We start from the raw sequence: 17,472 nt of genomic DNA, 5'->3' as shown, positions 1-17,472 counted from the left end.
TGGGCATGTCCAAAACATATGCAACAGAGTAGCTGGAGCCTGTCTGCATCAATCACATGTGGGAACTGTGTCGGAATTGATCTTAGAGAGTCTAGCTTTGGGCCAATGCAGACGGTGAACAATCTTAAATTGGACAACTGCATGTCTGAGACATATGGAGGAGGAGAAAATCCCTTGGATTACTTTGCACCAATCATCATCAGAAACTGATTCGCCTAAGTCTCCCATTTATCCTTAAGGAGATCTAAGGACATCAAATCATGCATGCTCAGTAAGTCATAGATAACCCTTATTGTCTGCTTCCTAGCCAGTTTACATTTAAAAATTGCATCCAACAGAGAATTGAAAGGGCACAATGGGAAGGTGTCTGAATTTAAGGCTACAAAGTTTCTAAGCTGCAAATATTTATAAAAATGTGATCTGGGAATGTCATATTTTGGCATTAGCTGCTCGAATGAGTCAAAAACACCATCATTAGACCATAGACCAAGTATCGAAAGTGTTATCCATCAAAAATGGAATAAACAGATGATTATTTGCAATTGGCCCTGTGAGTGACAAGTCCCTAAGAGAGAAAGATCTTCTAAACTGATTCCAAATTTTGATTGAGTGTACAACTGGATTAGAGGTAAAGCTAGATAGAGGTTGTGCGAATGGTAATTTAGCGCATAGTAGGGCTGCTAGAGAGGTGGACACAATGGACGCCCCTCCATAATTGTCCATCCAGTGGCTGTAGCACTTTTCCCCCATCCGGTACAGCCGCGATCTTATATTAGCTGCCCAGTAGTAGTACATGAAGTTTGGGAGTGCCATCCCTCCCTTCGCTCGAGGTCTCTAATATATGCCTTTTGATCCGTGGTGGCTTTTTGTTCCAGATAAAGGCTGATATCTGATTATTCAGTTTTGAAAAAAAGGATTTTCTAAGAAACACTGGGAGACACTGGAAAGCATATGAAAATTTAGGCAGCACATTCATCTTTATAGTATTGTTTCTGCCCCCCAGGGAGAGAGGCAGGGGGTCCCACCGCTCAGTATTTTGCTTCAGATTAGATAACAGGGGCTGATAGTTAGCTAGGTATAGATCTTTATAGCTGTGTCTAACCCACATCCTGAGATACTTGAATTTCTTTGGACTAATTTTAAAAGGGAATGAGTCTAGGGGTACCTGGCCTGCCCCCTCACCAACAGGTATCAATTCACTTTTCTGAATATTGACATTATAGCCGGGTAAGACCATTAGTTAAGGGGAAACTGAGAAAGGGCTGTGAAATGAATAATAGCATAACGTCCGCATAAAGTGAAACTTTATGCTCTGTCCCTGCACGCTGGATCCCCCTGATATCAACATTCTGTCTTGGCACCAGAGCAAGTGGTTCCATTACAATGGCAAATAGCAGTGGCGACAGAGGACATCCCTCTCTTGTACCCCGCTGGAGCTCGAAGTAGGTGGACAGATTATTATTAGTACGAACATCAGTCCTCGGAGATGTATATAAAAGTTTGACCCATGATATGAACCTGTGACCAAATCCAGACCTCTCCAGCGTGCTGAAAAGATAGCCCCACTCTACCCGGTCAAATGCCTTTTCACCGTCAAGTGAGAGCACTACCTCTGGGGTACCAGGTGGAGAGGGGCTATATAGGATATTGAAAAGGTGTCTGATGTTGAAAAAGGAGTAACGATTCCTAATAAAACCTGTTTGGTCTGGTGATATAATGGATGGAAGAACCCCCTCCAAGCGACATGCCAAAGTTTTAGCAAGGATTTTAACATCTGTATTTAGTAAAGAAATTGGATGGTAAGAGCTGCACTCAAGGGAGGTCTTGTCTTTCTTAAGGAGTAAGGAGATAACTGATTCACGCATAGTAGATGTTAGGGCTTTCAAGGAGAGCGACTCCTTGAAAACCGACAGTAACAAAGGGGAGAGTTGTCTTGAAAACCTTTTATAGAAATCGGTTGGATAACCATCCGGTCCAGGGGATTTGCCGCTTTGCATAGAGCCATTCACTGACGCTATCTCCCCGACCGAGAGGTCCTCCTCCAGCCCTGCGGCCAACCTTGAATCTAAGGACGGAACATGCAGGGTCTTAAAAAAGTCCTGCAATACAGAAGGGTCTACAGATGGGCCGGAGCTGTATAGTGACACATAAAAAGTTTGAAAACTGGAGTTAATTTTAAGACTATCTGTACATTTTGAGCCCTGCTCGTCATATATTTCAGGGATGGTCTGATTAGCAGTTCTCTCTCTTAGCTGGTGAGCGAGAATCCGTCCAGCCTTTTCCACGTGTTCATAAGACCCGTATTGTGATTTGGAGATAAGATACTCAGCCTGTTTTGTTGATAAAAGGTCAAACTCTGTCTGCAGTGACGAACGCTTTTTCATAGAATCTGCAGAAGGTACTTGTCCATGTGCCCTGTCTAGCTCAAGAATCTCTTCTGCCAGTTCTTTAAGTCGAGCAGTGCTCACTTTCCTCTGGTTAGCACAGTATGAGATGACCTGACCTCGTAAATACGCCTTCAGTGACTCCCAAATAGTCAAGGAAGACATTCCAGGTGTTTGATTAATATCTAAAAACAACGAAATTTCAGATGCAATAAAACTAGTAAAAGTGTCATCCGACAGAAGCAGAGGGTTGAGTCTCCAAGGGCAATAATTGGATTGCGTATCTGGGATGCACATTCTCATAGTTAATCTGATCTGAAATAACTATGGGTCCATAATCACATTGATTATGGGGGAAGTAGTCTTTTGTCCAAAAAGAAATAGTCTATTCGGGAGTATGTGTTATGAACTGAGGAGAAAAAGAGTAACTCTTGGAAGTAGGGTTGCGAAAGCGCCACACGTCCACCACTCCGTACGATTGTTTTGAAATTTTGTATTTCTATCAATTAATATAGCTGCCCCCCTAGCCTTCGAATGGAATGTATATGCGCATACACATGTATGTATGTATGTATGTATGTATGTATGTACATACGTGTGTGTGTGTGAAAATATACACAGTATCTCACAAAAGTGAGTACACCCCTCACATTTTTGTAAATATTTGATTATACCTTTTCATGTGACAACACTGAAGCAATGACACTTTGCTACAATGTAAAGTAGTGAGTGTACAGCTTGTGTAACAGTGTAAATTTGCTGTCCCCTCAAAATAACTCAACAGACAGCCATTAATGTCTAAACCGCTGGCAACAAAAGTGAGTACACCCCTAAGTGAATATGTCCAAATTGGGCCCAATTAGCCATTTTCCCTCCCCGGTGTCATGTGACTTGTTAGTGTTACAAGGTCTCAGGTGTGAATGGGGAGCAGGTGTGTTAAATTTGGTGTCATTGCTCTCATACTGATCACTGGAAGTTCAACATGACACCTCATGGCAATGAACTCTCTGAGGATCTGGAAAAAAAGAATTGTTGCTCTACATAAAGATGGCCTAGGCTATAAGATTGCCAAGACCCTGACACTGAGCTGCAGCATGGTGGCCAAGACCATACAGCGGTTTAACGGGACAGGTTCCACTCAGAACAGGATGATTACCCAGATGAGGATGGGTTCCCTTCTGAGTCGGGTTCCTCTCAAGGTTTCTTCCTCTTAAAACATCTTAGGGAGTTTTTCCTTGCCACCGTCGCCACTCAGTGGCTTGCTCAGTTGGGATAAATTCGCACCTTTAATATCTGTATACCATGTTGATATTTCTGTAAAGCTGCTTTGAGACAATGTCTATTGTAAAAAGCGCTATACAAATAAAATTTAATTGAATTGAACAGGCCTCGCCATGGTCGACCAAAGAAGTTGAGTGCACGTGCTCAGCGTCATATCCAGAGGTTGTCTTTGGGAAATAGATGTATGAGTGATGCCAGCATTGCTGCAGAGGTTGAAGTGGTGGGAGGTCAGCCTGTCAGTGCTCAGACCATACGCCGCACACTGCATCAAATTGTTCTGCATGGCTGTTGTCCCAGAAGATAGCCTCTTCTAAAGATGATGCACAAGAAAGCTGCAAACAGTTTGCTGAAGACAAGCAGACTAAGGACATGGATTACTGGAACCATGTCCTGTGGTCTGATGAGACCAAGATAAACTTATTTGGTTCAGATGGTGTCAAGCGTGTGTGGCAGCAACCAGGTGAGGAGTACAAAGACAAGTGTGTCTTGCCTACAGTCAAGTATGGTGGTGGGAGTGCCATGGTCTGGGGCTGCATGAGTGCTGCCGGCACTGGGGAGCTACAGTTCATTGAGGGAACCATGAATGCCAACATGTACTGTGACATACTGAAGCAGAGCATGATCCCCTCCTTTCGGAGACTGGGCCGCAGGGCAGTATTCCAGCATGATAACGACCCCAAACACACCTCCAAGACGACCACTGCCTTGCTAAAGAAGCTGAGGGTGAAGGTGATGTACTGGCCAAGCATGTCTCCAGACCTAAACCCTATTGAGCATCTGTGGGGCACCCTCAAACGGAAGGTGGAAGAGCACAAGGTCTCTAACATCCACCAGCTCCGTGATGTCGTCATGGAGGAGTGGAAGAGGATTCCAGTGGCAACCTGTGAAGCTCTGGTGAACTCCATGCCCAAGAGGGTTAAGGCAGTGCTGGAAAATAATGGTGGCCACACAAAATATTGACAGTTTGGGCCCAATTTGGACATTTTCACTTAGGGGTGTACTCACTTTTGTTGCCAGCGGTTTAGACATTAATGGCTGTGTGTTGAGTTATTTTGAGAGGACAGCAAATTTACACTGTTATACAAGCTGTACACTCACTACTTTACATTGTAGCAAAGTGTCATTTCTTCAGTGTTGTCACGTTAAAAGAAGTAATCAAATATTTACAAAAATGTGAGGGGTGTACTAACTTTTGTGAGCTTATGTATGTATGTATGTATATATGTATTGTATATAATGTATGTATGTGAAGCCACTCCCGAGCAGAAAACGTACCACATTTACCATGTATCTCAGGCAACCTATAGATTTACATGGAAACTGATATAGTTGCCCACACCTGCGTAGTTTTACAGTCACATTACAGGTATTACAAAATTGGTTAACTGTCATGTAGGCAGCTTAAAATGGAGGATACAGTTCATTAAACCATCGTTGTGCTTTTTGGGAGCAGTCGAATTGAAGCCTTATCACTGAGGTCTATCAGAAAGCGAGCTTGGTATCTGAGAGAAAACCGCACATTTCTCTCACTCAAGCCGTTTCTTACTGCAGTGAATGCCACCCTCCTCAGCGACGCTGTAGTTGAAATCAGGAAAGATGAAGACCTTACGGCCCGGTTTGAAATGTTGATTCCAATTCCTGCGTCGAACAACTTTTTCTCTGTCGTGAAAGTAGTAAAACTGCACAGTCATCACTCTGGGCCTTTGATTCTCACGATCAGCCGAGGGCACTGGACCAATATGGTGCGCTCTATGCAGCAATGGAGAGGTTGGAAAGATTTCTGATCCTAGCACATCCTGGAAAAATTGTGACATAAACATAACTGAATTGCTCCCTTCTTCTCGTTCCGGAATACAAATGACCCGGTGATTGCAGCGCCGTGAACAGGACTCCAGGTCCTCCACTTTATCGGTGAGTTGTTTGTTAGGCGAATTTAGCTTTAACACCATCTGTTCCAGTGCTATAATGCGGACACTGTAATCGCTCAGGTGCTGGTCAAGCTTGTGTGTGGGTCGTCCTTGTGATTCAATGCTCGATTTAAAACAACTCAACGAAACAACTGGAGCCAGAGCAGAGTCACTAGCTGCTTTCACCTGTATTGCGATGGTAGATGTTAGTTCCGTGATTAAAGTGGTGCGGAGGTTTTCCAGGTGCAACGGTAGCTTGTTGCCATGACTCACTGTCACGCTCGGTGAAAAATGTAGGTTTCCGTAGTCTTTCAGAAGCCATAAGTCCTTTCTGGTTATAATTGGAAACTGAGTAATTGAAAAAGATTCGGGTTGCCTGAAAAGCACAATTAAAAGACAAAATGCTCAGGAGCTCACTCCACGCACGTCTTCTCACTCACATGCTGCCGGAAGTCCCAGCAGGACTTTTAATCATGCGGGGCTGAGCCCAGATTCTTCGCCTTCAAAAAACTTTTCGAAACCTACTTCTAAATAGGCTGTTTCCATGCATTTTTTTTCTTGCATGTTAGGGCATATTGCTTAAAAAATGTGAAAATTTGAAAAAAGTTGGATTTATAAAACTTACCTTGGGTGTGTTACGTCCCTCCTTTTATGTCCAGGGGTATAAGGGACACAAACATTTTTTTATAAAGTAAAATTAAAGCAAATATTTTTAGGTTGGGGAAAAAAATTAAATCATCACTATTGAGGTATGTTGTGTGGAAATGAAGTACGCGAAAGTTTTTTTTATTGAGTTTTTGGTTCTGTATTAAATGTGAATCGTACAAATATTTACAGAAATCATACAAAACAAATTAACAAGTATTTACAATAAACGGCAGCAACATACAACCAGTATTTACATGTTACAGGTTCAGAACGCAGGAGAGAGGAACAATGAGTGGTGCTAAATCAAAGCTAAATCAGCAAAGCAAAACAATCGCTATCTCCCAATACCCACAATTTTTACCTGACTAATGCCCCCCCAAAATAAAGAAAACATTCTTTGGCACTGGCACACCCTAGCTAACCGACTCTAGCTATACAAGCAGAAAATTACAAAAGATGGCACCTGCTCCTTACCTAGTGTGTATATACAATGGTATGTGATACACCATGTACTTCACGTGACATACTTCCCTATCCACTCCTCACTGGTCTGGTGGGGTCGTGGGAGGGTCTGCTTGGCTGACCAGAGATCCGAGCTGCCACATGAAAAGTTGGAACAAAACACTCACAGGACGTTTGAATCGGCTGAACAGTACGGACTAAACAAAAGTTGTTCTAACTAAGCATACTTATGGAGCGATTATCGAATTGCAAGTCTGACCACGGCTATTCACAGAACAAACATCAACTGGGTAAACTAATGCACAATAATTATCGCCGCATTCCTCCTTTTCTCTTTTCCCCTCTCTTCCTCATCGCCTCCGGGTTTATATAGGGTGTCCTTGTGCTCGGATAGGGTCTTCACATGATGAAATAGTGAGGACTGATGATGACTGATGTGGTGGACAACCAATAGCAGGAACCTAAGAATTTGGATAGCAGAGGGGAAGTGAAAGTGAAGAATACACACCAAACAAGATATACGATTCTTGAGTCATAACAGGCTGTTATTACTGTTTGCAGGATTACCAGACTGATAAAATAGAACATTTTGGCTATCTAACACGAGACTAGGCTAGTTTGGTGTTGCTAGGCAAGGGGAGGCACAGCTAAGCTATCACTGTATGGGTGTAGCCTCTAAAGTGCCATGCAGAATACGTTAGCTGTCCTTATACTCTGTTCATATCATGTTCATGTAACTCATATACTCGTAGATATTTACATACCTTGTTTTCCTGCTCAGCATGAGAGGATGTTAGTGTTTCAGTTTCAGTTGGTTTAAAAAACAAAAAAAGTATATATTATATATATGTCACTATGCGAAGAAGGGGGGGACACATACTTCATTTGAAGGGATGGAAACGTCCACTGGACTGAGTACTGCATCATTGCGTAGACGCACACTGCTTTCATGAGCAAGTCCGAAGTCCACCTTTCTCCAATTCTCATAGCTCTCCCAAGAAAACACACTCTAACTCTTACACCACTGAAAGAAACTTTTGTGAGGAAATGAAAGATCTGAATTTAAGCAATTATCTCATATTCATCTTTTGATCTCAAACCTAAATGTATTTAGTGTATAGCAAAATCAAAAGAATGGGCCTTGTTGTTCCAATACTTTTGGAGGGGACTATATTTTGTACTTTTTCATTTTATCCGCAACTGTGTAATTGTCTTCCAAGTTAATGAATCTCATTAGGTTAAAGAACCTGTCCCGAAACATATGTCTGTTGTATATACACAGTAATAGAAGCACAGTATGTTTATAGTTTAATGTCAGCAGCATGTTAATGAAACGTAAAACAGCCAGTGAATTTAAGAGATGGAGCAAAAATGAATTTTTTTCCAGAAATACTCTTTTCACGGTGCCTTTAGCTGAGCATGTAATGTAATCTGTTGTTTTTGTACTGCCCTAATTTACTTCACATATCATTTTCATCATCTTCCCCTGAGCTTTCCTTTAACTGGATTCCAGTCAGCTAGACTCCACATTTCATACTACTCATCCACCTCAAGTCACTGTCATTCTATGTAAGATCTGAGTCACCACGTTCAGAACTTTGAACCCTTTTGCCATGTAAAAATATACATGCAGTGGGGTCCAAAAGTCTTTTTTCTTTTAAAATTGTAATTTTTTTTACCATTTTGGAAGTAAATGTTCAATATTTAATATTCAAGATTCTACACTATTTCCAGGTTCCTATGTAAATGTAAGCATTTTAGTGATAGTAACCAACCATGTTAACTGTTTTGTACAAAAGGTCAGATTTTCCTCATGCCCAAAGCAGTGTGAAGCATGCGTTCAGACGACACACTGAGGGATTTGATGTAAAATGGATCACAAGTTTTTGCACAAACTTGTGGAGTCTGTGCCCGGTCGAGTGCACACTATTATTAAAGCAAAAAGGGGACATACCAAATACCAATACATACCAAAGAAATTATGAAATTGATGTAAATATTTCAAAGATTCTATTTTTCACGTAATTAAATAAATCAATAATATAATTTGTAATGAAAATGTTGGGTTAAATTAGAAAATAATGCAAAATAGAAGTATTTTCACTAGTGGTCTCAGACTGGAACGCCTGTATATAAAATGTAAATTACACTTAAAAGGTCTAATGCTATTATTTTAATAACAGTTGTTAATATTTATTTTACTGTGTTAACTATTTAAATGTACATCTGTAATAATAATTTCAATACGTTTTTGTGAGGTTACATATAATTAATTATAATAGCCTTGGAGAATCCTATGCATCAATTTTATACTCAGTCTGCAATATCACATTTGATGTACTTTATTTAAGTTCCATTAATCTATATATTAAAATGAATAACATTATTCTATAAATTAAAATCAACAATTTGAATCAATCAAGCTAGCTTTATTATGTAAACATTCATTTACAAAAAATGCTCAGAACACTGATTTGAATCCTTTTCTATTTAATTGAAAAATCAGTGTATGTCATGTGCATTGTGATGCATTTTTTAAATAATTGGTGTACACGTAGTGTAATCGTATTTCACTGAAGACCCATTAGAGTGTGTCTCATACATTCATATAACATGTTATAGGTAATCTCTCTTGCATACACAATGAAATTTGAAAATGCCAAATGCACATATAGAATTAATATGTATTATAGGATCTTATCAATACTTTTTTGGATCTGTTTCTCCCCCTCTTATTGCCAGGGGCGCACTGTCTGTCACTTGGATATCCTGTCATGAGTTTGCAACCTTCAGAAAAGTCATGAAGTAACAGTGATGTAGTATTTGCAATAAATACCTTCACACTACGTGACTTCTTTCCTTACTCTCTGTGCAATTCTGTACACATGTCAGACCTTAGGTAGATGCTAGAGCAATCCTCTGTTGTGATTTACCATTAAAAAAAAAGGAATTTAACAATTTTATAGATTTAATTGATACTCATTATAGATAATCAATTTCAGTTTGTTTGAGCACCCCTACTACCTGCATCATTGGCTGGACGGTGGATTTTTTTAGGTGATTCCATAGATTCATAGCTATTTGTAGTAATAACAAAAGATAGCTGTTATCTTTTGCGCTGAATTGTCTGTTACAGATTTTGTATATTGCGTCTTTCAGAATGTACACTCACTGTCCACATTATTAGCCCATATAAGCAGAAGTGCATAGCTCTGATAAATGCTGGTGGGCAGGGTGAATGATCGGCTTTTCTTTTTATTTATTTACTAGGGGTGTTCTGCATCAAATCGAGATCCTTGTATCAAACAATATGAAGCATCATATGTGTATAAAAAAAAAAAAACATTCAACAGACTGCATAATAAAGTAGAAAATTCATCATTAAAATTATCTGACGGGTAATAAACTTTTAACGTTCAAGACAATGCTTCCTCCTCTGAAAATGCCTCTTCTGAAAGCATGTTTTTCCATCTCAAATCAGGACGGGCTACAGGAGTGTTAAAAAAAAAAAAAAAAGTTTCTATTAAGCATGCTGTTTTTCATAAGCCACTATGCTTGCATACTAGCATGCTAGCTCAGGAAAAGCTGCAATGGCTATGCTCAGCAGCAACAGGAATAATCTCCCAGCTCTTTAAAGTATGGTGTTTGATAACACTTCACACAGCAAACTCTCTGCTGCATTCAGACTGCCTTTAGTCACTAATTTGGTCGAGGCTGTATTGGGAAGTTTTTATTCGGTAGTGGAGAATGCAGGATTCAAAATAACATCTAGGGTTATAGAGCACTATTTGAGTCTAAGCACAACTAGCTAACAGTAGAATGAGAAAAGCCCTGTGCTTCAGACACACCCCCTTGAGTCACACCAGTGAAAGCTTTGCTATGTTTAGTTTTGTTTCATTCTATTGTTTTGTTATGGATGGATCTGAATGGATCATGCAAACACTGTCATTATTATGTTTCACTCATTGTACTTTTATGATGTTGAATGTTTTAATTGAAAATGGAAACCTGAAGCACATATTCTGGAAATACTCAATTTTGTTGTATAGAGAATGTATTGTATTGAGAGACCTCCATATATTTTAGAAATTAAATTTTATGTATCGTTACATCCCTACTATTTACTAAAAACCTTAAGATCACTGGATGATGTTTTACTGTGGAGAAAGACAATGATACCAAAACCCACTGGCAAATACTTGGTGAATTTGGAGGGTACAATATTTAAGTATTGTACTTCTGTATTTTCTGTGCAAATAGAGCATGTTATGTAATACCTAAATAGGTATTTCTCTTCTCTCAGCACTGATTTTGAAGGCCCTATCAACAATTTACAAACTTGTCCAAAGTGATTCATATGTAACCAAAAGGTATGTATGCTCTAATTTAATAATAATAATAATTATTATTATTATAACAAGAATAAGAATCTGGTTTAATTTTTACTACCAGCATGTTGATGTGCAAACAGAAATTACAGAATCTGCTGTTGCAAAAATAAAAAGGAATTTAAATCTTTGTTTGGTTTAATTGTAATTATACTGTAACTATAAATTATACACACAGTCCTATAATTTATATTGTGCATGGAATTAAAGAATGGGCTTTTTTTTCTTCTTCTTCTTAACACTGGAATGGTTTTGACTCGTATCTTGTGGAAAACAGGGATATCTATTATAATGACCCCCAGCTATTTGGATCACAGAAGACTTTGGATGCCATTGTTGATGATATATCATGCCTGCTCAGAGTTCCTCGGCGGAGCCTACATGTGGTACATTTCCTAGCACACACCCACTCAGATGATGTTGGACTTTCCAAAAACCCTGATGTGGTTATCAAAACCCCTTAAGCATTGCTTGTGTTATACATTCAATTCACTGCAGCTTATATTTGATAGCCTACCACTAAAGTGGTTTTCCATGGAAGATATACTTTGGTCGCTGCTTTTCTTGTTCTTGTATCAAAACATTGATATTTTGCTCAATACTGTTCTGTCCTCAATCTTTGTATTGTGGACAGAACAGTAAAATAGGACAACATATTTTATGAATGTAATGCAATACACAAATACACAGATATAGCAGTGCTTTGCCATTTGAATATAAATGTAACAAAAATATGACCAAAAACATCACACCATTTTTGTGTGTATGTCTATCATATTTAATTGTGAGCAGTCTGACTACCATTTTAGGTCCAAATAACTGTATTGCTGCTCTCAGCAGTGTATGGAGGATAATGGAATAACTTGTTTCAACACACCTGTGCAATTGTGACACATAACCTAAAAGGGATTTTCTAAGTGAGGACAAGATTTTTTTTTTCTTCTAAAAATGGATGCAGCCCATGCTGCTATGAAATTTTAATGTGCATATATTGTATGTAAAGCACTGTGCAAAGGACAAAGATCAGTGAAATGGCCATTCAGTACTTGATTATTTTCTACATTTCAGTGCATTAATTCCATTTTCAATCAGCTGTACAGTACTTAGATATTACAAATTAAATCTTTACACATTTCATACTGTTCTTACTGTTAAAGGCCTGTGTGATTTTCTGTAAAAACATTTCCCCATAATTGTTCAATATTGGTATAGTTCATATAACACACAGAGGTCTTCAACAGTAAAAAATAGTATGAAAGCTGTATAAATTTCATTTGTAATTCTGAACTAAATGAAAATTTAATTAATGTACTGTACATTTTCCCATAATAATTGTTTGCCACCAAGTAATTAAAAGTAATTCCTAAATGGCGATTTGATTGAAAATGAAGTGGTGGCCTCTGACATTTGCACAGTACTGTATGTTCAGATGGTACAGATACAATATTGTGATTTTTATTGTGATTGCTACAATACTCTTTTGAGTTCAAGCAGATACAGTGGATATAAAAAGTCTACACATCCTTCTTCCAGGTTTTTGTGATGTAAAAATTTAAACCAAGATAAGTAAGATCTTTTTCCATCTTTAATGTGATATAGCAACAACAAAATTCAATTGAAAAATGAAGAGAAACATTTTAGGACAGTAGCCTGGTTGCATAGGTCTTTAATTTAAATTTTCTTAAAGCAAATTTTGCTTGCAATACAGCACTCTGCCATTTTGGGTAACAGTGTACCAACTTGGCACCTCTGAATTAATTCTGAAGACCTGTTAATTCTGAACACAGTCACATGCCCCATTATAAAAGGGTGTGCACACTTATGCAACCAGGATATTGTGAAGACACTTCACGGGGTTAGCACCCTCTTCTTACGTTTTCTTAATTTAAGCCCACTACATCTCCAGAGGGCTCAACATTGCTGTCTGCCATCCCTGGTGCACTCCCTCTGCGTCTGACAACCCAGTGGTAATTTTGAGGCCCAACTGATGTTATTTCCTTTTACATATGACCAGTGGCTGCTCTGTTCAGCTGCCTCGAAGAGATCTTTTATGGCTTGCCAGTGTCCCTGGATTTAGACTCAGTAAGCTTAATATATCAGTTTAATATCAGTAAGCTTAATATATATAAAATCATCTTTTATTCTGTAATGTCATGTGGTTTAAATTCCAGCTGAAATATAACACTTACTTAAGGGTGCAGTCCGTGATACTAGCGAAGGGTTGTTAAGTTTTTGTCAGTAATGTTGTTAATAATTTTTTTTACTTCACTTTAAAAAAAAAAAAAAAGAAAAATCAAAAATATATATTTAAAAACAACAATGGAATAAAATGCAAAAATTATTTCAATATCATTTTCATAAGTTGAAGGTTAGGGTTCATGGTGATGGCCACCTCCCAATTGAAAGTACCCAGTAAATGATGATTTTATATATACAGTATCTCACAAAAGTGAGTACACCCCTCACATTTTTGTAAATATTTGATTATATCTTTTAATGTGACAACACTGAAGAAACGACACTTTGCTACAATGTAAAGTAGTGAGTGTACAGCTTGTGTAACAGTGTAAATTTACTGTCCCCTCAAAATAACTCAACACACAGCCATTAATGTCTAAACCACTGGCAACAAAAGTGAGTACACCCCTAAGTGAAAATGTCCAAATTGGGCCCAAACTGTCAATATTTTGTGTGGCCACCATTATTTTCCAGCACTGCCTTAACCCTCTTGGGCATGGAGTTCACCAGAGCTTCACAGGTTGCCACTGGAGTCCTCTTCCACTCCTCCATGACGACATCACGGAGTTGGTGGATGTTAGAGACCTTGTGCTCCTCCACCTTCCATTTGAGGATGCCCCACAGATGCTCAATAGGGTTTAAACCATCACCTTCACCCTCAGCTTCTTTAGCAAGGCAGTGGTCGTCTTGGAGGTGCGTTTGGGGTTGTTATCATGCTGGAATACTGGCCTGCGGCCAAGTCACCGAAGGGAGGGGATCATGCTCTGCTTCGTTATGTCACAGTACATGTTGGCATTCATGGTTCCCTCAATGAACTGTAGCTCCCCAGTGCTGGCAGCACTCATGCAGCCCCAGACCATGACACTCCCACCACCATGCTTGACTGCAGGCAAGACACACTTGTCTTTGTACTCCTCACCTGGTTGCCGCCAAACACGCTTGACACCATCTGGACCAAATAAGATTATCTTGGTCTCATAATCCATGTCCTTAGTCTACTTGTCTTCAGCAAACTGTATGCCAGCTTTCTTGTGCATCATCTTTAGAAGAGGCTTCCTTCTGGGACGACAGCCATGCAGACCAATTTGATGCAGTGTGCGGCGTATGGTCTGAGCACTGACAGGCTGACCCCCCACCCCTTCAACCTCTGCAGCAATACTGGCAGCACTCATACGGCTATTCATTGAGGGAACCATGAATCCCAACAAGTACTGTGACATACTGAAGCAGAGCATGAGTATGCAGTATTCCAGCATGATAACGACCCAAACACACCTCCAAGATGACCACTGCCTTGCTAAAGAAGCTGAGGGTGAAGGTGATGGACTGGCCAAGCATGTCTCCAGGCCTAAACCCTATTGAGCGTCTGTGGGGCATCCTCAAACGGATGGTGGAGGAGCACAAGGTCTCTAACATCCACCAGCTCCGTGATGTCATCATGGAGGAGTGGAAGAGGACTCCAGTGGCAACCTGTTAAGCTCTGGTGAACTCCATGCCCAAGAGGGTTAAGGCAGTGCTGGAAAATAATGGTGGCCACACAAAATATTGACAGTTTGGGCCCAATTTGGACATTTTCACTTAGGGGTGTACTCACTTTTGTTGCCAGTGGTTTAGACATTAATGGCTGTGTGTTGAGTTATTTTGAGGGGCCAGTAAATTTACACTGTTACACAAGCTGTACACTCATTACGTTACATTGTAGCAAAGTGTCATTTCTTCAGTGCTGTCACATTAAAAGATATAATCAAATATTTACAAAAATGTGAGGGGTGTACTCACTTTTGTGACATACTGTATATATAGTGTGTGTGTGTGTGTGTGTGTGTGTGTGTATATATATATATATATATATATATATATATGTGTGTGTGTCTATATATGTAGATATGTATATTTTGTTAAGTTTACTGATATTTATTTTTGTGTTTCAATAGCTAATAGAAGGATCTTAGTAAACACTTGAATACTTAAATGCTTTTTAAATGTGTTTTTTGATTGTGGGACAGCAGTTTGCATCAATTCTGTAGAATGGCCCATATATTATGATACATATCTTGTATCATAGAAATGCCTTTGAGAATCATGAAATGATATATTTTTGTCACATTGCACACCCCTGTTACTGATGCTGTTTTACATTTATACTTAAGGTCTTTAGAGGGGGTTGTAAATCTGCCATTTGACCAGTTCTTATAGTTGCTAGAATTATTATAATTCAAAGAATTCACTTGCTACTGACACAATATTGGCACTTTTATGTTCAAATCCAAATTTTTTATATTCATGGAGCGCTTTTTCCTTTAAAAACCCAAGAAGAATTGTCATGGTAATGTTATTTCCCTGTAGTTAATAATTGTAGGGCGGTTGATGTGTATGTTCCCTTTACAGTGTGCCACTACTAAAGGATTAATCTCTGGTGATCTGTGTTACTTGGAGGAGGATGGAACAAGGGTGGACTGTAGTTCCACTGTAAGTCAGCACCATTGCCAAGCTCTGCTTTCATGTTAGTGTAATGTCCACACACTTATGATGGTGTGTGTAGTTAAATTCATATTCACTACTGTTATGCGGCACATCTCTCCCTACTATCGTTCTGGCATCTGTGCCTGTCTTTTTGAAAAAGACTCTACCTAGTGTAGGACATTGTCAATGAACATACTTCTGTTAAGATACAGTCTATTTGGAGATTATTAAAGGAATTTGGAAGTGCTAATAATCTGTGTAGACTAGTCCTTAAACAGAATCCTGTCCAGTTTTTTCCTATGTACTTTCACAGATGTTTTAAGTAGATGAATAACAGTGGGTTTTCCCCACTATATATACAGAGGTAAACAATTAACCAGTTGCCAATAGGCCTTTAATTACGTTGATAAAATGCTGTAATTCTGCCTTCACTTATGAGTTTAACTTCAGTAGCTAGGCAAATAAACTCCAAAAAACTCTTGCACTCAAATATTATTGCAGCTTGCCAATCTAATGAAGAATGCATTTGGAACATGCACAGTAACACTAAAATACAGAAATAAGTGTAGAAATAAGAAAAGAGAACAGCAAACTTAAGTAACATTTTATTCACAATGAACAAGTGACACAGCTGCTAGCGAAGCATGTACTGTACGCACATTGAGCTTAGCAGGAACTAAATTCTGAAACTACAATAAATCATGCACTTGTAATCATTAGACTGACTATATACTACAGTGCTGTGAAAATTGTTTTGGGCAAAATATTTGCCCCATCACGATTTCTTCATTTTTTTGCAAATCTCATACTAAATAGTTTTAGATCTTCAAACAAAATACAGCATAAAACAAAGGCAACCCGAGTAAACATAAAATACATTTTATATATGCAGTACTGTGCAAAAGTCTTAGGCACCCTATTTTTTTTTTTGTACAAACTTTGTTACAGATTTTTTTATTTTATGACTGCTACATTATCATTGCAGTGCAAAAAATATTTTAGATACCCAAGCATTAGTTTTCTAGCACAAAATTAAATGTTACAGAAAAGTGTTTGTATGTCATTGAAGAAAGCAGCATCTTACATAAGAAACCACTTTTCAGACAAAAAACACAATGAAGACTGCTGGGTTTTGCTGAAAAAATAAGGGTGACAGTCAAAGTCTCCAGAAGAACTGTAGCTTGTTCTGTAAGATGCTCAATAAAACTTACCAGCTCATTTCCTTATCAAACTGCCCAAAATGTGACAGACTACTATTTTTATTTTTAATGTTTTGTCACAGCAAATATTGACTTTGTTTCATTTACTATTGTTTACTCCTCTTTACGGTATTTGTTTTAATGTAGAAACATTTAATTTTATTATTTTGAAGGCATCTTTGCTCTTCGGCATTTCTTTGCATGTGCTTAAAACATTTGCATAGTACTGTGTGTGTGTGTGTGTGTGTGTGTGTGTGTGTATGTGTGTGTGTGTATATATATATATATATATATATATATATATATATATATATATATATATATATATATATATATATATATGCTGATAAAATTAATAAAATTTTAGCAGTGCAGAGTTTACAAACTGCAGTTCTGTCATCATTCCACACAAGAGACATCATCTTTCATCTTCACACACAGCACAAAATCGATGTGTTTTCCCGCCCTCTTTTGATTGACAGGATATAATCGGCCCTGATCA

General features: G+C 38.6%; 1 protein-coding gene across 1 annotated transcript in view; it reads left to right on the top strand.

Moving 5' to 3' along the window:
* spo11 (SPO11 initiator of meiotic double stranded breaks) overlaps window positions 1-17,472 on the top strand; it is a 48,109-nt gene that overhangs the window by 11,173 nt on the left and 19,464 nt on the right. The window contains exons 4-6 of the mRNA XM_053643482.1: window positions 10,986-11,052; window positions 11,348-11,456; window positions 15,697-15,777. Of these exons, the coding sequence (XP_053499457.1) occupies window positions 10,986-11,052; window positions 11,348-11,456; window positions 15,697-15,777 (257 nt within the window). The remainder of the gene's footprint in view (window positions 1-10,985; window positions 11,053-11,347; window positions 11,457-15,696; window positions 15,778-17,472) is intronic.

The sequence above is a fragment of the Ictalurus furcatus genome, chromosome 15 (genome assembly GCF_023375685.1).
Source record: "Ictalurus furcatus strain D&B chromosome 15, Billie_1.0, whole genome shotgun sequence".
Taxonomy (NCBI): Eukaryota; Metazoa; Chordata; class Actinopteri; order Siluriformes; family Ictaluridae; genus Ictalurus; species Ictalurus furcatus.
Note: the sequence above shows the minus strand (reverse complement) of the source record. Positions and strands in the feature narration are given on the sequence as shown.